The sequence below is a fragment of the Carassius auratus genome, unplaced genomic scaffold (assembly GCF_003368295.1).
Source record: "Carassius auratus strain Wakin unplaced genomic scaffold, ASM336829v1 scaf_tig00000254, whole genome shotgun sequence".
Taxonomy (NCBI): domain Eukaryota; kingdom Metazoa; phylum Chordata; class Actinopteri; order Cypriniformes; family Cyprinidae; genus Carassius; species Carassius auratus.
In genome coordinates, this window is record NW_020523286.1 from 1,344,605 (window position 1) to 1,368,612 (window position 24,008).

The following is a 24,008-nucleotide window of genomic DNA, read 5'->3' on the forward strand; positions in this document are numbered from 1 at the left end:
CACTCCCTCTCTCCTACACTCCTCTCTCGCCTGTCTGCTGCCTCAGTATCAGTCTCGTCTCTCCGGTGAACAGACACACTCACTCACTCCAGGGAGGTTGGATTACAACAGGGATCACTACACGATATTGATCTTGCGGCAGATACACCAGCACTCTCTCTCTCATCGAGGAGATACACACACTGTCCCAGGAGCAACATGGGGAGTAGTATGTCATGCGTCCCCCAACACAACTTCAGGTTCTCCAGCAAGAGCTTCATACGCAGGAACAGGTAAGAACCAGAGAAACTACCTTAAAAGTATCATGCAATCATGCAAACAAGAGGGATGTCATGAAATGTATTGAGGATGGATTGGATTGAAATACCGGTAGTTTGGAAAATAAATAACTATATTAGCTCAAACATCTATACAGTAGAAATTTCTAATCATCATTAAAACCAGGTACATTTACTTGTGAAGCAAACTTGTGTACATTTAAAACAATTGTAGAAACTATTGTCTGATAAACTTCACAAACACGCACAAACTGCATATAACGCATTTAATTAAACATGACATTTTAAACCGGAAAAAAAACCTGTAAAAGTATTTATTCTATTTAATATTTTATTTACAAAAACAACAAAGACATTTTATTTTAAAGTGTATAAGATATTCGTTTATAAGATTTGCTTCCAAACATATTTTTTTTTCTCCTCACCCCACTAGCATTTTAAATATATTTATTATTTTATTATGACAAATATTTATTATTATTGTTATTATCATGATTATTTTAATTAACTTAAAATATTATTTACATTTTAGATATTTTTTTATATATATATATATAAAAGAAGGAAAAATTGCTAGTGGGGGAAAAATTGCTTTTGCCATTTTGCTGCTTAAAACGTTTAGTAATATATGATGATGTTTGAATGGAAAACAAGGCAAAAAATACTCATTGAAAAATGATGAACATGGGTTAGTGATTTGAATTTAGCGGTGCAATGATGCTTTCTGTAAATCTCATTAGCTCAGTGTCAGGATCTCACTTCACACTGACTGATCCATTCATCTGCTGACAGAATTCACTTGTGTAATACAGTTAGATCTATTTCTGTTTCCAGTGCAGACTTCAGGGAAGGAACGATTTCTCAGGTTTCGTGGTTTTATGAGAGAATTGGGTTTATTCTGCACAGAAAGTAATCCTGTTGTGTTTGCACTGCTAGTGACAGCTATCTGTGTAATTTACTGCTGCCCAGTTTGGACAACTCTTTTGACTACCTGTCAGTAAAATAGACTGTGTCTGGTTTGCATGTGCTCTGAATGTAAGTTACTGGGTTCATTTAGTGTTCAGAGTTCGAGACCATAAAAAAAAAGTATTTGTATTTTTAATGTGAACATATCAGATCAGAGTTCAGTGTAGTGGGACCCTGGACCCTTTAAAACACAGGAGGACCCCTATCAGATTTAAAGTAAGTCCACTTAATGGTTGCATTTTTAATGAAAACAAAGGGTGGTCTGCTGGAAATCATTACGTAAAGTTGTCACTGTCAAACTTTCATCACTTTTACAAGCATGTTCTGTGTAACAGACTGTCTACAACCTGCATTCTTCTCCCGGATGAATTCTCCGGATGCCAAACACGTTCATCACTGAGCCTTAGTAAATCACTGATACTCCCCATTATTGTCTGCATGAATGAGCCCAGTGTTGTTATGCTGATTGCATTCAAAGCAGAGACAGGTTGACAAAGAGAGAGAAGAAAAACATGGGAGTCACTGAGGATGTCTCTCTGAGCATGATCTCCTCGCTGACTTTGACTTCCTTAGCCATTCGTTGGGCAGGAAGGACTTGATTATATAGATCTGACGCTAATGGTTATAAATGGGTGTCAAGGGTAACAAAAGACATTTCATGAGTGGGGCATTGTGGTTTGTAACACAAGCTTTATTGTTTCTCTTTTAGTGGTGCAGACAGAGATGTAAAACTGATATGTTGACTAGTGCAAGCTAAGGAAGAATGGACATGTGTAATAGTGATGCAATCTTTCATGTGGGACACTGAGCACCAGAGTCTTCACAGACAGACTGACCTTGACTCAGCGTGATTAACTGATCATCCTGAGTCAAGATAACCCCTGTGTGGGGTTGATCCATTTTTTTCTTATTTCACAACCCTATATTTGACTAACTAGGGTCTGTTTTATGCACTGTTTTCTGAGCAGCAGCCGTTTGTTCCGGAAAAAGTACCCACAGGAGGGTCAGGAGAAGTCCAACAGCATCATCAACATTCTCTGCACCGTAACACCAAGAAAGGTGAGGAACCTTCCAGCGAATGATTTTCTGACCTTCTCAGTAAAATCATGAAAAGTTCAGAGAATGTTCAAAACATCACGTTTGCATGTTTTGAGAAATGTTTTCTTTGGTTGTGCTAACACTTGTTAGGAAATGTTAGCAGAATGTTACCAGATGATGTTCTATCTAGATTTTTCTTAAATTACAAAAATGTTCTTACATTTTCCAAAGTTGCGAAGCTTCAAAACATCATTTTCTTGTTGTGTTTTAAAATAAGGTTTTATTCTGTTATACTAACATTTCAGAAAACATTAGCAGAATATTACCAGAAAACAAGTCTAAGTTCTAAAACGTTTGCTTAATTTATGAAAATATTGCATCCAAAAGTCAAAACTTCAATTTTTTTTTACATTTAAGAACGTTTTATTTTGTTATACTTACGTTAAACAAAATGTAACAAATGTTTGTAGAATGTTACCCGAAAACAAAATTGGAAGCTTTGAATGTTCAAAGACTATTTGAAAATAGCGTTTCTTAGAAAGTAAACATATAAATAATATTTTGATGCTAACATTTTGTTAATGTTTTTCAAGCTGTTCAACATTCTAAGAACATATTTTGCTTGTAACTTTTAAAAAAAGGCTAATCAAAATTAGACAAAGTTTTTAAAACGTTCCCTATTAGCTGGGCTTTGACATTTAAGAAGTACACTTTTGCTAATGAGATGTTATTGAGAAATGGAGCTAACTTTTAACACTGTGTTGACATAGGAAATGTCACACAAAGATCTTGAGGCGATCGAGAACATCAAATGGGACCCTCCGTTCCCCTACGACCCAGCTAGTGGATGGAAAAAGAGCAGCATCAACGTCAAGAACTATGGCAGAATGATCCACAGCTCCAAAGTCCGCTTCCGTTTCCTGCACTGCCAGGTAAGACACACCAACTCGCATCTAAAACTCGAATCCAATCAAACTCCAAAACAAACACGCAGTCGTCAAGAATAATCATTCAATAAAACTTTCAAAACAGACTTTTAAATGATGATTAAGGTGGTCTAAGCAGCCGTGACAGTCACTTACTCATTCTTTATGAGGTAATGCATAACAAGCAGATGGAAGATACAAGATGTCACATGGTGGTTGTACGAAGCACTGTGGGAATGACGTACGTGCATTTGCTGATTAATTGATGCAACTCAGTTTGAGGAGTTAAGGCCGTGTCAGAACAGGCATAGATGTGAGGTGTTGTGAAATGGCTCAGAGTTTGCCCGGGGCAGAGCACACTGATCAAACCACTGATAAATTACACATTGGCTCTGAAGCGTGGGAATCTCTTTGGTTTGATAACATGTAGTCATACTGGGGAAAAAACAGTGTGAAGGTGAGGGAAGTAAAATAACCCAACACAGGGTGAGGTTAAAGGGGAACATACTGTACAGCTGTGACATTACAGTTGAAAGGAAATGTTACCTAACAGTATTTGTGATAATGGCATATTCTGTAACATGTGGTAAAGACCTAGATCAGATGAAAGGAAATGAGCTGTCTGGGATAAATCAACGTCAGCTGCTTTAAACTAGTCTTTAATGCAAACAAACACTTCTTAGAAAGTATTCACTGAGACTTGATTTACACAGGAGTATTTAACCATTCATTCATGGGATTGTGAACAAGATGCCACATATTAATGCCCTGTCTATTATTATAATATTATAATAAAGTTGTCTGGGTGAAATGTTGCATCTTGTTTAGAGTTTGCCTTCAACATGACCTTTGAAAATCTTGCTATTCAGACTATGGGAGAGTGAAATCTTTTAATCCGCATTGTTGTTGAATTCAAACCTATAAAGCAGCATTACCCAGAATGATCCTCTGATTGTGTTGATGCTGAGCTGATGGAATGTGTCTGTTCTTTTAGGATGTGCATGACTGCTATCTGGACCTGTTCCAAACCCATCTTCATTTTGTTTCAAACAACACAACTGGACTCACATACCAGGTAAAAGATGCACCTACTCTACTCATTTTGTTACACAATAAACAATGCATTCCACAGGCCGAAATATAAAGGAGCTCCATATGTCCATGCTTGTGTCACTGCCTTAGGCAGGAACTGTCGTTTGAGTCATGCAGTAACGGGGACGGAAATTACAGATATTCTATGCTTTATGATGGTGCAAAATGTGTCACCTCTCCATGCCAAAAGTGCCACACTAAGTTGTCTTCAATCATAAAATGTGCTCTATCTGTTGTTACCTTTGTTATTATGTCTGTATTCATTAACCTGAGTCACTGGGAGGGGACGGTAAAGAGGATTGTGCAATACTGAATGTGTCAAAGTGACAGGCATCTACAGTTTTAGAATTTTCATAACAATATTAAGTTTTTTTTTTTTTTTTTTTGTGTATTAAAAACTAAATAAATATATAAATTTTGAATCCCATATTTCCAATGTAGATTTTCTAATGGCTCTCTATATAAAAATGTTTATTTAATTCACTATAGAGTCAGATTAATTAAACTCACTATGGTTTATTTTTGTTATACAGGGAACACTTCCTCTCAAAGAGCTCACAATTTGCAAGGTGCAGAATAGGAACAGCTTTGGTGAACTGCAGGAATTTGCATTCCAGATAAACGGTGAGTGTGCTTGATAATCTAGGGTTGAACAAACAGGAAAAGGTAGGAATGAAACAAAAAGATAAAGTGATGGGGAGATTTAATTGCAGAAAATACAAAGTTATGTGTTTCTCTGAGATTTTATTTCTTACATTTTGGAGGTCTTTTTTTTTTTTTAATTCCAACCCCTGTTATTCCCAGTGATATATTTAAGAGTGGAATTTGTGACTAACCAGAAAACAAAAGACGGGTGAGGCTTGCATTGGTAAAGCCACACTATGTAGGCTCAAAACCACTTCCCATGTTCGGACATTCCAGAGGTTCAAAAGCACTAACACAAAGTAAACCCTCCTCCATTTGCCACTAGTCAGAAGAGAGATAAACTGTCCTCAAGACCCCCCTTGTTATACGACAGGTGCGCCTGAACTCGCTCAGCTGTGAAGCTACGAGGGCCCTTTCCCTCCTCACCTCTCCTTCACAGTTTAAATACCCCACATTCCAGAGCACTGGACCTGAACACACAAGTTTGCTTATAAATTTTTTATGAGAATTTACCACATAAGAAATGACTGACTTTATTGCTTTGTCACACTGAGCAATCCACAAAATGCTTAAACTATGCTTAATGTTCTCGGAAGATGAGTCAATGTGGCCGTGATTAAACATAATTAAAGCTTAACCGTTAAGTGATGTTAAGTCCCACTCTCCAAATAAGAGAATAAATCTACTTATTGGCCACAACATTATATCAGTTCGACTCACTACTGTATTTTAGATTGGAAAGATGATGTTTTAGATTAATGCCGGGAGTGAGATTTGGGAATCTATGAGGCACACAGCAGCATTTCCAGTCCTGACTAAATATGTATTCTGGGGGGAAAAAATGTCCTGCACATGAACACGTGTCTCTGAAAAAAAAAAACATCACACCTAACTGGAAATGACTGTACAGGGCAGGTCAGAGTGGCTGATATCTACGCTGATAATGGCTGGAATGTGGGTCTGATAAAAGGTAGATTCCAGGTTTGATGCATACTTTCAGAATAGCTGTTTTCAAGAAGGGACAACTGGTTTACTGCAAATGCATGGCATGTCGAAATGTTAAGAGCTCTTGAAACAGATTATTTGCTCTCAGGGTCAGAAGTGTCAACAGTGACATGAAACAGAGCAACAGTATCTAGATGAATGCATCTATACTTAAAAACAAGAAATTCACTCAAATATTTAGCAACCTGTTGCAGGGTTTAAAGAGATCCAGATGGTCACTGGTCACAGTCATCTGACCTAACCTCTGACCACTTGTCTTTGGCCTTTGTAGGGGTCAGCTTAAATCCAATCATCGTGTACTGCTCGACAGAAGAGGAGATGAACAACTGGTTTGGGCTTTTGAAAGAACAAATCGAGGCCAATGGTGGCAGTGCTATCTTACCAGAGACTTACACAAGAATTAAGGTACTGAAAAAAAATCTACCTTTAATCAGAATTACCTGTATTAACTAGCTGCCAGATTGAAGTATAAGACAATGAACGTAATAAAAAAAGGTGTTAATTCAGGTCAGAGTGACTAATATTGGCCATTGTCCTCTGGGATTTCATAAGGGAGTGGTTTCTTTTGTGGTCACCTTAGCTGGATTTTATAAAAGACATGTTTTCTTTCCTGTTCTGACACATGCTATTGCAACAAGTGAGCTCACTGAGCCAAACATCCGCATCCCATATTTGGCAGGGACTAGCTATCGAGAAGCAATGGATTTCTTTGAAATCCCCAATGCCGATGACACTCCCTTATCTTTCCCATATTATAAGACATGTCATACCAGTTTTTACTTTTGAACATGGATTTAAAACCCAATATTGCCTCCAAATGTGCAGTGCTCAGAAGAGACCAAAGTGGAAAAGGAGGAGTTGAGGAACTCCATCAGTAAAGAGCCTATTTATGAGTGGGAGGGCTCGCAGCGAGAGAGTCTAGGGACCATGACTTACGTCACGAAAGTCAGGCTGCAACACGTGCCTTGTCAGGTAAGAGCTCTCCAGGATGTTCTCATCATCTCACCCTTTGTTTTGGTTTGATTATCTACACAACCTAAAAAAAAATGGGAAAAAATATATATGCATAAATATAATGGCATAAAACAATAGTAAACATTATACAGCAAAATTGAAATGTCATCTATTACTCAAAATATAAGGAAATGCAGTTACAGTGAAGTTCACTTATGCATTGGTATTACACGACCGAGAATGACATAAACTCTGAAAAGCCTTTGAATTAATTGTTTGGTCTTAGCATGAGGAGGGTCTAAATTCACCCCCATGCTTTCTTAAGAGGTGCAAAGCAAGCTCAGTTTACACTTAGGGTCTGTTTTGGCATGGCCACTTTCACACTACCCTCATTAGTCAGAGTCTGCCTTGTTTCTGCAAGTCTCCTTGAACTGACAGCATACAAACACAAAGCATGACAGTTGATGGGGACTGTAGTGTAACCCAATATCCGGTGTCCTTGTGGCCAAATATCTAAAACTTTCCCGGAGAGTGCGCAACTGATAGTCCTTCTTAAGTGTACTGTGAGAGCAGAGAAGATCTGCTTGTGAAAAAGGGTGTGTAAACCAGTTGCTTGCCTCACACACTTGACTTGACTCACCCAACAGCTGTCTCTGAACACACCCTGAGTTAAAACACACACTCTGGGTCGGAGCAAGACCTCTGGGAAATCTGTGCTTCACACAGTGCAAAATGATGGTCAGCTTCTTAGATATTCCGCTCCAATAGCACTTTGTTTCACTACGCTTTTTCCGTATTTGGCGTTCCAGATAAGTTGTGCTCCAGATAATTGGTGCTTTCAAAAAATTCTTCGAAGCTTTTATGAATCTTTTGTTTTGAATCATACTGTTTTGAAAATGTTACAATTCTGATGGTTCAGCTAAAGGGCTATTACTGGTAAACTACAGGGTCTATATGATTTTAATTTGACCTCTGTTAGTTATATAATACTCTTTCAGTTTTACTGAATTTCCATGAATGTGGATATGATTAAGAAAAGGAACAGTGTTTTTAATTTGTCTAATTAGCCAAGTAACCAGGCCAGTTTAATGATATTTAATGATTTGTAGATTACATTTAATAGACTGCACTTTCATAACAGCAGTTGTAATTGGTTTGTAAAAGGTTGAGCTCGTTGCATTTACACCGTTTTCACCAGCAGGGAATGCCAGCCTGGATTTTTTCAGGGCTTCAAATGAAAAAAAAAACATTTTGATTCAGAGTTTCAAAAAAATGTATTTCTCCCATTGCTATCCGTGAGATACTGAATCATTCACTCAAAATAATTTTTGTTCACACACACTGATTCACTTACGAAGGAAGCAAGTTAATGAGTTAGTGTTTTAATCTAATAGTAGTCTTTATAATAACAGTCTTTAATAATAGTCTTGCAATCGATTTGTTCAAAGATTCTGAATAGTTAGGGGACACAAACTTGCTTACATACCCACACCAGCTCTGCTACTTATTTGGAAATTGTTTGTTGGTGCACCAAAAACAAATAAAGTAACTGCAATAAAATGACTAAAGCAAGTTACTCAATATTAGCTTCTTGCTTATTTTACTGTACTGTAGGCCTATATGAGTGATAATGAATGTGATTCAATTCCTCTGGCTGCAGGAGCAGTATGACCGTCTGCTGGTGTTGTATCCCAACTATCTCATAATTCTGTCAGAAGAGAGTGATGGCCTCTTTTACAAGGTATCTCAAAATAATTTCATCTGCACAAATGAATACAGCTTTAACATTACATAATCAAGTGAGGAAAATAATCTTGAATGTATTTGTGATTGCAGGGCAAACTTCCTCTCAACATGATCACAGTTACAACTCCCTGCCAGGACATCAAGCCCAACACATTTATGGTTGAGGGTGAGTTAACAAGTCAAACTTCAGCTGCCGGATGTTTTAGTTCTTGGCAAAGATCTGATATGTGCCATAAAGATGAGTGTAAACTCTGACTGGTTTCCTATCATGCTGTGACGTTTCTGCACAGAGGCACATGTGACTCTAACTCTTGTGGGTTTTGTCATTAGGGAAGTTGATAAATCCCATCATCGTCTCCTGTCTGGACAAGAGCGAGTTCAATGACTGGATCCAGCATTTCAAAAGTGCTGACGTCCCCATTCTCAGACCTCCTGCCCCTGTCTATGACATCATTTACACCCCAACACAGAAACAGGTGAGCGATCACTTCCATATTGGACATGGTGTTGAATATCTAAGATACCGCGTCAAAATGCTGTGAGATATTCACTTTCTCCTCCATTACTCTCAGGCTCCAGAGTTTGACAGGTGGAGCAGCAGCAGCCATGGAGCAACCGACCCACTAAGGCAGTCCCAGGACAAACGCAGATCCCATGAGCTCCAGCTGCCCAGTGCCGACGACAACCCTATTTCTCCTGGTTATGCTGAGCCTCTCTGTGTAAGTGTCTATCTCAACAACCCAAACCCATTAACATCAAGCTGTGAACATATTTGCCCATCCGGAATGGGTTTGATTTCATATCTAGAATGAAATTGGGTTAGCCAGTGGTTATCTACAGATTTAAAATATGGGGCATTATTCATAAGAATGACATTCATGTTTATTTTGGAGGAGCAGCACATGTGGTTGTGAACAAGATCAGCAGTGTTCCAGATGGGCTGTTAATAATTAACATGTGTGCAATCAGTTTCCATCGTGTTACCACCTACAAGACTCTTGTGGATTATCACTAAACACTATTTACCAAGTATCCTACAAAAGTCTACATCAAACTTTCTTTATTCTTGTTATTCAAACTCTTAAAAACTCTTTAAAATAACTTTAATAGAAGACTTAATAGAAGCAGGTGTTGATGTTCAACCACAATATGATACGGTGCTACAACATTTTAACTCTTCTTAGTCAACATGAGCTGTGATTCACAGCACATTTTATGTTTTTAAAGCAATTTTTTTTGACTCAAACAGAAAAAAAATGTACGACTAGAACTTTTCAATCAACTGAAATTGATTGTATGGTAGAAAGTTATTAAACTGAGTACATTTGAATGTGAATACAGTCCAGTTAATCTGTTTCTGTGTTGTGTGTGTTGGTACAGTTCATTTCCAGCAGGCCGAACTCTTCAGACACACAGTACTCAGCTCACCTGGGCAGCAGGAGAAGCAGCTTCTCCTCTCGCGTCCGACCGACCCCTGACCACCGTCCGGTTTCACTCCACTACTCCTCCCCTCCACAGACATCCTATCTCGCTTCAGAGGGGCTCATGTCACCGGTTTACAACACGCCGTACACTTCGGTGCACTGCAATGGCCCCGTTCAACGCATCGAGAAGGCCCCGCTAGTCAAGGTTAGCAGAGCATGACTATAATCTGATGACCTACTTAGAACTGTTTTTTTTTCACTTTGAAGACAGGTGACATTTGCATTATTTGCATCTGTTTTGCATTTTGGCTCTTGGGGGAAATGGAATGCATAACAACTAGTGTAACTTATATTTTTCCATCTGTCTCTATTCAGTCAAACAGCTGGAGCACACCGCAGACAAATGTCAAACACCAGCTCTTAGCTCCACACCGCCACTCCGAATTGATCGGCCACCGCAAACCTCTCTCGCCCCTTTATGACGACCCCAGCACCCCCAGTATGTATCCTCTGGAGGAGAACTCTGCACATGCGTCGGTAAGTGGGTCAGGATATCAGATCCGCTCTCTCACTTGACACCGTGGTGACCAAACACCCTGAAAGCAGGGGCACTGATTTGACGAGCTAAAGCCATGGAAAGTCCCCATAGCCTACATGACTTATTTAACCATCCAGATGCATAATGAAAAAGGCTGCTGACCGAATGAGACAAAAGTGTGATTCCTTCTAACTTTTTCACATTTGAGACAATATTTCTACACTGAATGCAGGTTTACACTTGTTGGGTTTTCAAACCTGGATTAAATAACTGGTTTAGGTCTAAATCCTTTAATCGGCTGAGTACGTCAGGTTTGGTTCACAATGCTATCTCTTAAATCACCCTTCTGAGTGAGTGCAAATCTCATGAAGTGTATATTTTCTGCTACACAGCACTCTTCCCGGGGCTCCATGGAGCAGTCGTATCCCCCTCTCCTTCCTCCCTCCTTCCGGCTCTGCACTCCTCCTCTGGGACGGAAAATCAGACACGGCCAGGCCTTGGAGCCCGAGCTGGACAGCAGTCAGAGGTCTGAAGAGCTACGTGCCCAGGCCGTTTCCAAACTGAAGTTACTGCCCACCCCAAAACGACAGCCAGAACACAAACTCATCTCTCAGGTAATGGGATGGAAGTAGATTTCAAGACTTTTATTCTTTTAAATGTTTTCTTTAATGATCTCAGTATAGTTGCATCACCCAGACATTTTTTTACTTTATCCCCCCTGTACATTTTAATTGTATTTTTCAATGTACACTACTGTAAGATTTCTTAATGTTTTTGTTTATGCCCACCAAGGCTGCGTTTATTTTATCGAATATATTATAAAAAGAGGAAAATTGTGAAATAATACAATTACAATTTAAAATAACAGTTTGCTATTTTAAAATATTTCAAATATACATTTATTCCTGTGATGCAAAACTGAATTTTCTTCTTGAATGATTCTTCAGAAATTTCTATCTTGTTGTAAACCACTGTGCTGCTTAAATATTTCTGTGAATATTTCAGGATTCTCTGATGAATAGAAGATAATTAATTGAAATTAGTTTGTTTTTGTAACAATAGAAATATTGTTCTACATGTAGGTAGCTTCAAAACAGTGTGTGAAAATGATCTCCTGTTCTCCTGTCTTTTACAGAGAGGTTTCTCAGGTCACACTATCATGGAGGCGCAGCAGATATCTTACAGTTACTCACCAGGTGAGAATTTTTGACATCCAGCACCACAATGGCACGATGCTATGCATGTTTCACGGATGTAGATAGAGAAATAGATACACAAGGTACACACAGCGAGTTGCACGACCAGTTTTGTGGACACAGGTTTTGTTTAGCGTGTGAAATGTTTACCTAGATCAGCAGTATAGACTGGTTCAACTGATTGAAAAAAAAAGAAGTTTAAATGAATAGCTTAATTGTCTAATAAGACCACATGTATACACTCTCACTTGTCAGGTTTAAACACAACACCATAAGCAGGAAATAATGCATGGTGACACGTGCATAGAGCAGATTCTCACGGCACAGCAAATAGGATGGTTTTAGAATGACCTTCTCTAGCGCGCACACACACACATACAGGGTTTGATGGGGTGTGGTTGCCCAGGCAGGACATGACAGTGGAAACAAGAGTGCAGATGAAGGGGCATGTGTGTGTATGTTTGTGTCTGTAAGGCGGCTCAGGCCCAGGGTATTTTAAATGACAGCACTGCAGGTGGCACATGAAGGAAAGACCAGCGAATGGACAGAATTACCGCCGAGGGTGATTTAAAGCTCACAAGTGCAAGACAAGACAAAATGTCCTGCAAGACATTTAGAACCCTTCTATGGAAAAGAACACAACTAACGATATGTCAGATCTTAAATTAGGGCATGAAGTATTTAGATGGCTCAGTTACGAACTTCTTAAACTTGGCATGTGGATTTGGATTTCAGATAATACATTTTTACATACTAAATCCGGGTTTCGAAGTTTCATTCCATAAGAACAGGGTACCTTTCAATCCTTGAAAACGGGGGAAGTTTACAGCTGGGATTTCCAGGCATGATAATTAAAAACAATCATGGATTTAAACTAAATATTTTAAGAATTGGAAGACATTAATTTTTGTCTTTTGCTTTTCACAGATGACTCTTACCTTCAGCCAGTGGATCCAGATGACCAGGAAATGGACTATGATAACATATGGGAGTGTGACCCGGATAATATGATGATTCAGTCGCTGCCTGGACCTTTACCACACCGGACACTGGCTTATGTTGGAGCTCAAGGCACTGTGACAACACAGCAGAGATGGTCATAAAAGAGAACAATGGGCTTATGCCCGCCTGGACTTGCACACATAGCAGACTAATCAAAGCCACACATGCACACTGGGCATGTTTTCACCGAGGGCCGACATGCCCGAGTATCTGGATATTCACTGTTTGTTTATTCAATGGCTCTATGACATCTTTTGCACATGTAATACCCTTTAATTTTGTGGAGATGGCTTCAGACTGCTGTATTAGGTACAAACAAGTGTATTACAATGATTGATGCATATGTGTATATATGAATATAGGAAAAGTAGCATTTGGGAGTTTTTGCATTTAGTTTAGTTTGTGATTCCAACAAACTATTGGATATGCATATTTTTTTTAAATACATACCAAGTGTAAATATGTAATTTTATTTTCTATTTAAGTTTTAAATGTACGTTTGTTTTATTGTTGATTATTATTATTATTTTTATTTTATTTATACTTCTTTCCTTATGGCCTTCTACTTTTTGTTCAAGAAATCTATTTGTTCTGTGGAGGTCAAAGTTAGTCTATAGAAAAGACGTCTGTACTGTTCTCACATTTTTTTTTTTGTTTTTGTTTTTTTTTTTGTGACAAATAAACAGTGATAAAACACTTTATGAATGTGTTGGTAATTTTTACATTTTTGAGTGTAAAATGTATACTTTTAAATGATAACATATTTAGATGTAAGGTTAGCATGTGCAGGAGGATTTATTATCGAAAATAAATAAAGACATTTCCTATTTTAGTTGTTATAGCACAAAATATTAAAAGAGGGGTAAGATGTTACCTATTGCAGTAAGAAGCCTCCTAAATAAACATTTACAGAATGTATGAATGGCTTTTGATATAATTCTTATTCTAATATTTAAATATATATATTTTTAAATGTCATTAATATAAAATACCAAATCTACTATTCTATATAAAATGTTGTTTTGACAATTTAGTTATTGAAAGATAAAATTATTCTAAAACTTATATACAGGCCAATGGAAATGTACATGTTTATTTGTCAATATTTTATTTAAAGATATGTTAACTGGAACACTATGAATGCAAATGTAATGATTTCACTCAGTTTTGACCTATTTGTTTTAAAGAAAGTGAAGATGTCTGAAATGTACATCTATGGAAATATCACATAACCCCATTAATTGCAATAAGTATTCAGTAAAAAAAAAAAAAAAAAAAACACCAGTAATAACATGCCATTTGAGCCTTCTGTACCAATTCTCGGGAGTCCATCTTTCCCAAAAACTTTTTACTTCAAAATGAAAAATATAACTTTTACCCCACAAATAATAACACGGACGTGTCCACAGATCTCTCTTTTTCTTTTTTTTAAACTCGATATTCAACATTACACAACGTCAAAACTGTTTCAATTGACTGAATATAACGGATGTTGCTTTCAAATGAAAAGACAAGATTAAAAACATTGTGTATTCATTATTGTTGAGATTATATTTTCTGCCAGCTATGGTCAAGAGAAAAAGTAGGTTTAGGTGTGTGGTTCATCTTACCCCGCTCAACCCTACAATTAATCCAGTAAAGCTGGAGGGTGACAAATGCTGTAAAACGTTAAGAAATTAAACCTTCAACAGTGTGCTAGAAATTATTTATTTGAATAATGAACGTCAGCGCGCGGTCTTTATTGAGACCTTCACCTCAGTCTTCTGTTGCCATCTGCTGATAACAATTAGAAGTATACGTATTTAATGTCTCAATAAAGCAATAAGTAAATACAACTATTAGCACAAATCTCAGTTTGTATTTCCATTAAAAAAATAGTTCCTCCAAATTGTAACAAATGTTTAATTTTACAATCTGTAAAAAAAAAAAAAAAAAAAAAAAAAAAAAAAAACTTACCTTATTAGACAGGCTCATAGTACGATTAGCTGCATAGTGCCCTCCAGTGGCCAAAATAATCATTATTATTAACATACAGGTGTACTGATAAACAAAACACACTTTAAACTCGTTTAAATGCTTTCAAATAAACATAAGATTTATTTCTCCTACATGATATTGAAAACTGGGAGCACCATATGCTTAAAATTTAAACGAATCAGACGAAGTGACATCATCACATGGGCTTATGATTGAATATTTAGATGGTCTATAAATACACCAAAATAATTTGGCCCAGCAAAAATTCCAGTATCCCCATAATATCACAATAAACTGTATATTTGTGCCTAGACATTAGCTCTTCCATTAAAATCTCTTCACAGGTACCCTTATTTAGACACACATGTCCATCTTCCATCACAACACCTTCATAAGCATCTCATTATCAAATATTAATCAACATACTGCTGCTTTCCTCACAACGCACAACAGCATTCACTGCAAACAGTGAATCCACAATATCTCAGAATCAGAAAAAGAGCTTTGGTCATTTCATAAACAAACTACATTGCAAACTATGCAGATTATTGAAATGCCACTGGCCTGAAGTCACAGTTGTTTCTGATATTTTGCAACTTCTATTGCATATCAACTGAGTTCACCAGCAATAAACACACATCAGAGTGTCAATCATAATAATATGTACTGAGAATGGTGGAAAAAGCCATGCATGCACATGTCTGACATTCACAATCACCCTTTTGGATTACATGGAAAAAGGAAGATGTGACTGAAATCAGATCTGAGGGCTGTGCTGTGCTACGGAGTTATGCTGGCTCTATCTGACGCAAAGGAGTTTTTCCAGAGACCTCCTCCCTCTTGTGTCTGCGCAGATATCGTATGGCAGAGATTGCACTGACGTTCGCGAGGAGAGCTGAATAAAACAAATCAAACAATACAGATATACGTCATTAAGGATTACTATCAATTGATTTACAAAACCAATCTTTCATATAAATCCAAATTTTGATGCGACTGAGAGCTTTTTTACTAGAGAAAAGGCTTAGTCTGCACATTTCTTCTTTGAAAAGCATAACATTTGAAATAAATGCTGTCAAAACGTAACCAAATGACTAAATTAAGGACTCACTTTATTAACCCTAACCAGGAAAATAAAAACACATACCAGCTTTCCAGGTGTCTGCTCCTGAACCAGTTGATTTTAGCACCCACGAGGCAAAAGCAATACAAACCAAGCACATGTCTGCCTGTTTAAGAGGCAAGAATGTAGCATCCAACCCTAGAAAAGATGCACCAAAATCAGAACAACAGTACAGTATCATTTAATAGTAAAAAACAAAACAAAACAAAAAACACCCCTAACTACCTGTACACATTAACATATTCAAATCCTAATTGGGCTCCTGAAATCAATAATAATTAAATAAAAATGAAAGATATAAACTATTATTTCAACATTAAAAAAAAAAAACAGAGTAAAACATTAATATTCTAAAATATTATTACAATTTTAAACAGCCATTTTGTATTTGAATATATTTTAAAATTGAGTTTATTCATGCGATGGCAAAGCTGAATTTTCAGCGGCCATTATTCCAGTCTACAGTGTGAAATGATCCTTCAGAAATAATTCTAATGTGTTGATTTGATGCTAGAAACATTTGTAATTATTATCAGTGCCGACAACAGCTGTGCTGATTAATATTTTTGTGGAAACAGTGATATATTTTTGTATTTGAATTCTATGATGAATAGAAAGTGCAAAACAGCATTTAATTGAAACATTTGTAAGTCACTCTTTAGTGACACTTTTGATCAATTTAATGTATCCTTGCTGAGTATTTATTCTTATATATCAATAAGTGTTAACAAAAACATTTGTTCAATTCTAATATTTTTAATAAAATCATATATCAGTAGGCAGTTAGTGATTTAACAGTGAATTGATAATCTATGGCTGAATCCCAAATGATAATAAGTGACAGATGAAGTGATGATGGTAAGTGTCCTGATGTTCCTGGAGTTTCCTCTATTTTTACTTGGACTTTAAATTGAAACATGTTCTTTAATTCTGGCACATGGCCGATTTGAGAACTTGCCCAGCAGGACTAATTTGCACGTACTACCATTCCATCAGCCCGGGCATGGCTCTACATGTGACTAGATACTCTTAGTCAACAGCTATTGACAGAAAAGAGGTGAAAGCTGATTAAAATGAAAACTATTTAGGGAAACCAATGTATTTTCTTATTTTAGACTTAAGTCTAAAGGGAACAAAAAATAACCCTTCAAGAAAGTGTTTGTTTGCAATTTGCAGTTTCAGTGTCTATGTGCAAAATACTGCATGGTAGAGGTTCTTACTTGGATCAGCAACAACTGTCTGCATCTCCACACACTTCTTCTGTTGTTCAGCCAGCTGCTGGAAGATACGGTTCTCCAGCTTGAGGAGCAAGGAATCTGGGAAGGGGCTCCCATCAGGGCTCATAGCATTGATAGGTTGAATGATTCCTTTGGGAAATGTCTTCACAGGGACAAGATCCCCAGAACCTGCGTTCCCTTTGGGGACTGTAAAACCTGTGCGTCGAACTTTTCTAAGTGACAGAGGGTTCGTCCAGAGGAAGTCGCTCTCATCTTCAGACAAGAAGTGCTCGTACATGTCAATAGGATCATGGTTGGGAGACTTGTAGTCATACCGTGTCACTACCTTGATTGCCGCATTGTCATTCTCATCATCTTCATCAGAATTCCCAGGAGAATCAGGGAAGAAATAGTCATATGCCTCTGGGAACTGAAGGTATCTGTTAGCCGAGCGGGAGCAGGAAAATATGGGAACCATTTTATCACCACCTGATTCTTCCACAATTGGAAAACAAACAAAACTTCCAGAATCAAACTCTGAGAAAAAATGGTCATAGGTCTCAGGCAATGAGGTGCCGGTGCCATCAAGGTATGAGGCGGCTATGTTATCTGCACGAGATGCACAACGTTCAGGCTCATCCTCACCAAAGAAATACTGAATTATTTCAGAAAATGCTATTCCGCTGCTTTCTGTTTCTTCTTCATCATCAGAAAAGATCTTTGAGCCTGAAGTGTTCACATGGTAAAAAGGATCCATCAAATCGTCTTCTACCTCTGAATGGAGTGAATGCATCGAGGCATTTCTCAGGATTTGTCTGACTGGTTGAGTATCTAGAGCTTGCAGATTCTGCACAGACATGTTCTTACACATTCTTCTGAAGCACTGCTGTGAATTTGCTGGGTAGAGATGGTCAGGAAGAGCCGCTTCAGAACTTATGTGCACCATTTCATCACCCACAATCACTGGATCTGGACCGTTCTCCCACATCGGACCACAAGAGCTAGGAAACTCACTCATCTCGTCTTCTTGCTTAGAAGGAAATGGGTTTTGAAGCTGTGCAAGGTCTTCATCCAGGTCAGATATGTAAGACATGTCTCCACTTAAGCGCTCTGGCTTAGAGTCATCAGGTTGAGTAAAGTATCCCGAGTCTGCAGCATCTGTAATGTCTGCTATGTTACCATCCTCGGGCTGGGTCAAAACGCTGGGGTGCTGGGCATTACTGATCAACCGCAGGCGCAGTATGTCATTGATGGTTAGCTTCTCCATTTCATTCCAGAAGGAGGAGATAGCAAACACAGGACATGGAAGTTGATTTGAAGCATCAAGAGAAACACTCTCTAGATCTTCGGTTCCACTTTTCAACTCACCGGAGGAAGTGTCCTTAATTTCAGCAGACATAATTTGAGGCAACTCTGAAACATCTTGAGTAGGATCTTCAGTGAGCGTTCCTTCTGTAGGACCACAAGATATGATGGACTTTTCACAAAAAAGCTGTTCACTACTATTCCTGGCTGATACAGCAACTTCACTATCACGAATGTCTCTCTTATTTTCTGATTCATCTAAATTACTTGGCTTTATTGACGAGGCATTCGCAATTATTACCTCACTAGTTTTATTTCCACTTTTGATAAGACCTTCACCTTCACCTGCTCCATGATTAATATTATCAGACACATAATAATTTGTCTCACTTACAGGCATATTCGTGTTTATTTCAATGGTTTCAGAAGTCAAATGGCTTTGAGATTCTGAAATGTTCTGATGAATACATGCTTTCCATTTTTGAGAAGCCTCCTGTGAACAAGTAAAGGTTTCTGGAACGTTTCCATCTGAAGAAGATTCTGCTCTATCAGTGTTGTCAGAAGACAAGCTTCGTTCTTCGGTAGCTGAAATCTCTGCTATATTACTACTGTTTGGAATTGTTTGTTCATTTTTTAATGGAGAATAGTCAACCTCATTTCCTAAACAGGATAAATCTTTGTCCTCTGTCAATTTAAAAGATGCCGTAGAGGAAGAAGACTTCGTTAAATCAAGAGCATTGGAAACGCTAGGAGATAATGAGGATTTCCTCTGACATCCTGCATCAGAATTATCACTTAGAGGTGCTGATAAGGTCTCTTTAATACCATTCCTGCTCTCTTTTAAGTGCACGGCAGGATCAAATTGAAGGGATTCGGTTATATATAATCCACTTTCTTTTGCATTCAGAACTTTATCTATCTGGGGTAATAATGACAGCTCACAAATCTTTGCTTTTAATTGTCCATTGTTTATAAGGGATGTATCATGCATGCTTCTGGAAATAGTATTTAAGCTTATGCGTCCAACTTCCGGCTTCGGAAGTGTGGTGCCTATATTACTGGTAAAAGATACTGGCAAGCTGTTTGAAAACTTAAAATCAGCTGAGGCCTCCAAGTCAAATGTGTTTCTTAGCTGTAAATGATCAGTATTATGTGCATTTGAAGGTGTTTTAATTCTTTGAAATGATAGTTGCTCTGTCTTCCAGACATTTGCAGGAAGGTTGCATATCTCTTCCCGCTGAATAAATCTCTCTTCCTCTGATTCACTTTGCTGGTAGTGGATCGGAGCCTCATGTCCTTGTTCTACTGGTTCAACACTCATTCTCTTTTTCTTCCTCCTCTTTCTTCTGGAAGGTGACACTGGGATCTGACCGATTGGTGAATCTTTCGAGTCAGAGCTACTTATAGCATCCAGATGAGCAATGTTTTGTCTTGCTAGATATGGGTCAATCACATCTTTCCTATTAAGCACTACCATCTTCTCTTTGTCAGGTGGCTTTGTTTCAGTTGTGAGCTCTAGATCTTTGCTGAGACCGCTACATCTTCCCTGTTTCTCTTGCTTCATTTGTACTGTAATTAGGGGTGTTGTCAATAGCTTCCTTCCAATGATTAGCTCTGTGTCAGACTTTGATTCACCTTCTTGTGCATTAGCGGGTGTGATCTCTAATGACTTTTCTGAGACTATATCGCCCCAGGTATGAGCCACACCATGTTTAGTTATTTCTCCTCTAAGATTGGCCTCATTTCGGCCAGATGGGCCTGTGTCTGCCGACAGAATATCCTGCTTATCAATCAAACCCTCCAGATGACCTGTCTTCTCACTTCCACGAATGATAACGTGGCTTTGTTCCAAGGGCTGTTGATTTTCTGTGACACTTTTTAACTGCTCAAAGAATAGATTGACAGTCTGAAGGTGCAAGTCTTCCTCACTGCCAGAGAGAACCTGCTCTGGACTACGTATTCCATACTTGCTGAGGTAATTAGACACAGGTGACGCCTCACAGTCCGGCGGGCCATCAATCTGAAGGTCTGGATCAGGGTCTATGGATGCTGTACCTACGGCCGGGGTCCTGTTTAGAAGGAAGCAGCCCATCTCATCAATGTCACTCATACCCGAGTCCTCTCGGCTGGCGAGCACTGGAGAGAGCAGGTCACAGTTCTCACACTCCTGAAAAAAACAGTCCCAGTCTTGGTCGGAGATGTGCACACTGTATTCAAAGTCATCCATCGTGAATGGATGATCAATTCTGAATCTACAAATGAAAAAAGAATTAATCAATGAATGACATGAATAAATAGTGTGGCAAAAAAAAAAAAAAAAAAAATTACACAAAAAAGAGAAAATGCTAAAATTGAGATGTTTTTATCTGCTTTATAAGAATGGCACAAGCAGTGTCATTTGGCACTTATTTTTAAACTTATTCTGAAAAACAGATGTTTCAACCACAAATCGTGAAACAACATACTTGAATCAGTTTTTTCAGAAGCAAAGTGCTCTAAAGCTCAATAACATTGAATAAACTAAAACTGCAGTTATTTCAAGCTTTATTTTTTTTTGCATTACAATTTACTACTTCTTTTTTTAATGAGTCCATCTTTTTTACTATCAAAGTAAATCATGCATACAATCAAACATAACTCTTTGAAAAAAAAAAATAATAATACAAATTTTCATCTCTCTGGTAAAACTGCATGGGGAAACAAGTATGCAGAATCCACTGCTTTTGTTCACATTTATTTTTGTTGGGTGTGAACAATAATATAAATCTAATATTAAACTCACAAAAATCTGTACAGTACCTGTTCAATGGTGTGAAAGTGCAAAAGTTCCAGAGCAGTTAGCCTGTCACACTACTTCAGTAGCCTGAAGCATAGTAAATGCCCTTTGAAGTGTGTCCTTCTGAGTAAGAGTGGTACACCACAGGCCCTATGATTTGCTATAAATAGAACGGTGTTACACATCACGTAATACACGCAGCACTTTCTGTCTCACTCTCTGACACCTTCCACCAGCCCACCAAACAAATATGTACAAAGTGAACACCATAGACTCTTAGTTGGCAAGGCTGTTACAAAATCTGCTAGAGTATTTATTATTATAGTTTGCAGCACTGCAGAAGTCACAGCAGTCTTCCAGAAGAATGACTGGCCCCGAAAAACCATGCTTCAGTTGCATGTAAATGACATATTATTGACAAAAAGTTAATGAGAGATGTGGCAGCTTTAGAATGAATGTCTTATTAGTGTTTACATTGTAAAATATTATAAGATTTTTTTTTAAATGTATGTTCACATGCTGGAAAAAGTAAAGATTTTATTACTTTTATTCAGCAACTTTGCACCCAGGGTGAAAGATCATGTGACAGACCGGAAGATTGGATTAATGGTTGCTAATAATTTGCTTTGTCATTTCTGCAAAAATTACATTTTAAAATATACTGCAAAAGAAAACAATTATTTTAAATTGTGATTTTTTTTTCTCAAAATATAATTTGTCTTTTTACATTATCTTTTTTTTTTTCATTTTATAGAACATCACCGATCTCAGCTTTGAACCCCTTACAGCTAAAAAGAAAAGAAAAGAGAAGTAAAACACATTGAAATCACAGTCATCAAAAGAAGGACATTTGCAAAAAACTAAATACAATAAAAAACAATTATTGTGGGTGATAAATGCATGTATACAAATACCATATAGATGTAATAGTTGTGTAAGTCCTTGAAAGACTTGCTTTTCATTTTCCAATTACATTGCAAGTTCTAACAAAACATTCCATTGTGCAATATAAAAAAAAAATAAAAAGAAAAAAAAAACATCAGACATACAAAACACATACATTATATAGACTGAACAAAGCTTTCACAGTATATACTGTTGGTATATTGTAGCCTTTCATTTCAGCTTCCAATGACATTCCATTTTGCACATATCTTTCAGCGCAGGTTTAGTTAAGAAGGCAAAGGATTGTATTGCCTGCCGTCAAAAAGATTCCATCAGCTGACACAGTGGAGGACTCTATAACTAAAAGTCATATGATTGTGTCTGTTGCCAGATTTCTGCTGTGATATCATGTGAATATATGTAGGGTCTTCTTTCCAGCAGCTTAGAAACAAGTCATGGCGAATGCCACTCAAGGTATTAATGTCACAGTTAGAACACATTCATATTTTGGTCATCTGACACAGCCGTGATGATCTGAAACGTCTCTTCACCACAGTGCTTAAAACACATGCTGCATATTATACAAGGACGTCTAAAGACAAAAATGCTAGCAAACCAGATCATGAATTATAATTTTAAAAGCTATATTGTAGCTTTCCTGGACTGTAACTCAAACAGTAGTGCTTGGCAGTCGTCAAGGTCGTGGGTTCGATTCCCAAAGAAAACAAGAAATGACTATGTAAATGTCAACTTTGAATACAATGTAATTTGCTTTGGACAGTATCTGGCAAATGCATAAATGCAATTTTGCAACAAATTCATAAAGAACTAACATATTTTATAATGATTTCAAACTCAACAAATAACACGTGTATGATTTGTACAAAGTTGCTCATGTTGGCTCTTGTCCAGCAAAAGGCTGAATGGCAAATGGGGTCCGAGGGCATGTTTAGAGACATCAAGATTACACAGTAAATGTAGACAGTAGGCTTACCTAATCTGGCCATTTTGCAAAATGCCATTAAATCATTATGATATTAAGATAACAGATCTCTCTTTATCCCATCATCATCAGAGATCTAAGCGGTGTCTCGCGCCTTCTGTTCTTCCTTCCTTCACAAGTGTCTGAACTCCATAGAGAATCAGAGGACAAACTGTAGCAGGTTTATCTTACATATTAGAAAAATGTTAAATGTGAGAACCGAAGACTATATATCATATAACATGTCAGTAGCACTTTGAGTCCCTTTTCTTTCACAGTAGGAATGTTCTTCAAGTCTTTCTGAAGTGAGAAGTTTGCTTGACATTCAGACCAACAAACCCCACTTTGCATTCACTCTTTTAATTATTCATGACCTTTATACATTTGATTCTGGCTTCTGTGGGAAAACATTCCCCCCACCAATTAACCAACCACAGGACGGGCACGTTGCCCAGAGAGGTCCTACACTATCAATTCATCAGAGCTTTACTGAGACAGAGGGGTAAAGGCCTTGTCTAGTGAGTTTACTGCACCTGGGGCGGTGGGCTGTCTGAACGCAGGTGGGATTTTGTTTTCATCAACAGGATTAAGCCCAATAAATCCGTTTCTGGGATTAAGATTGGGATCTGTTTGGACTACTTAGCAGTTGCTAATACTGTGGTGTTTCTTCTCTAATTGTACTGCTGTTTCAGCTGTGACTATTCATTGCCTGACTTTTTAATTCCTTGTAAATAGAAACGCCCAGGTCAAGTGACAGTTTTTCAACAAAGCATGGCATGGCATCTCCTTTTTAGTTTTGCATGTAACAAAAGACACTTTAAGTAATTCTTTGAGAAAAGATCATTAAATTCATGCTTGTCTTCTCTGAAATCTTAAGTTTTAAAGAATGGTGCCATTATTGGTACAAATGCTAACATGTCTTGAGTTTAAATG

General features: G+C 37.7%; 2 protein-coding genes across 2 annotated transcripts; one reads left to right on the forward strand and one right to left on the reverse strand.

The window, feature by feature from the left end:
- LOC113068897 (pleckstrin homology domain-containing family N member 1-like) lies at positions 1 to 13,065 on the forward strand. Its single transcript, XM_026241817.1, has 16 exons — positions 1 to 272; positions 2,213 to 2,303; positions 3,053 to 3,214; positions 4,203 to 4,283; positions 4,834 to 4,924; positions 6,222 to 6,355; positions 6,776 to 6,922; positions 8,565 to 8,645; positions 8,741 to 8,816; positions 8,981 to 9,126; positions 9,223 to 9,369; positions 10,031 to 10,279; positions 10,450 to 10,611; positions 11,005 to 11,226; positions 11,748 to 11,808; positions 12,736 to 13,065. Exons 1-16 carry the CDS (start codon positions 199 to 201, stop codon positions 12,909 to 12,911), a joined length of 2,100 nt encoding a protein of 699 aa, XP_026097602.1. The 5' UTR covers positions 1 to 198; the 3' UTR covers positions 12,912 to 13,065.
- Positions 13,066 to 14,878: 1,813 nt separating this feature from the next.
- Positions 14,879 to 21,334, reverse strand: perm1a (PPARGC1 and ESRR induced regulator, muscle 1a). Its single transcript, XM_026241818.1, has 4 exons — positions 21,232 to 21,334; positions 17,131 to 20,684; positions 15,935 to 16,048; positions 14,879 to 15,682 (listed from the first exon to the last, which is right to left on the reverse strand). Exons 2-4 carry the CDS (start codon positions 20,657 to 20,659, stop codon positions 15,576 to 15,578), a joined length of 3,750 nt encoding a protein of 1,249 aa, XP_026097603.1. The 5' UTR covers positions 20,660 to 20,684; positions 21,232 to 21,334; the 3' UTR covers positions 14,879 to 15,575.
- Between the last annotated feature and the right edge of the window lie 2,674 nt (positions 21,335 to 24,008).

What these genes read in the sequence shown, in the direction of transcription:
- LOC113068897 (XM_026241817.1), top strand. Translation starts at nt 199, where the DNA reads ATGGGGAGTAGTATGTCATGCGTCCCCCAACACAACTTCAGGTTCTCC. An exon ending in AGACTTACACAAGAATTAAG is followed by an intron (nt 6,356 to 6,775) that starts GTACTGAAAAAA and finishes CCAAATGTGCAG; the next exon opens with TGCTCAGAAGAGACCAAAGT. An exon ending in AGAAGGCCCCGCTAGTCAAG is followed by an intron (nt 10,280 to 10,449) that starts GTTAGCAGAGCA and finishes GTCTCTATTCAG; the next exon opens with TCAAACAGCTGGAGCACACC.
- perm1a (XM_026241818.1), bottom strand. Translation starts at nt 20,659, where the DNA reads ATGGATGACTTTGAATACAGTGTGCACATCTCCGACCAAGACTGGGAC. An exon ending in GACAGTTGTTGCTGATCCAA is followed by an intron (nt 16,049 to 17,130) that starts GTAAGAACCTCT and finishes CATCTTTTCTAG; the next exon opens with GGTTGGATGCTACATTCTTG. An exon ending in AGCAGACACCTGGAAAGCTG is followed by an intron (nt 15,683 to 15,934) that starts GTATGTGTTTTT and finishes TGTTTTATTCAG; the next exon opens with CTCTCCTCGCGAACGTCAGT.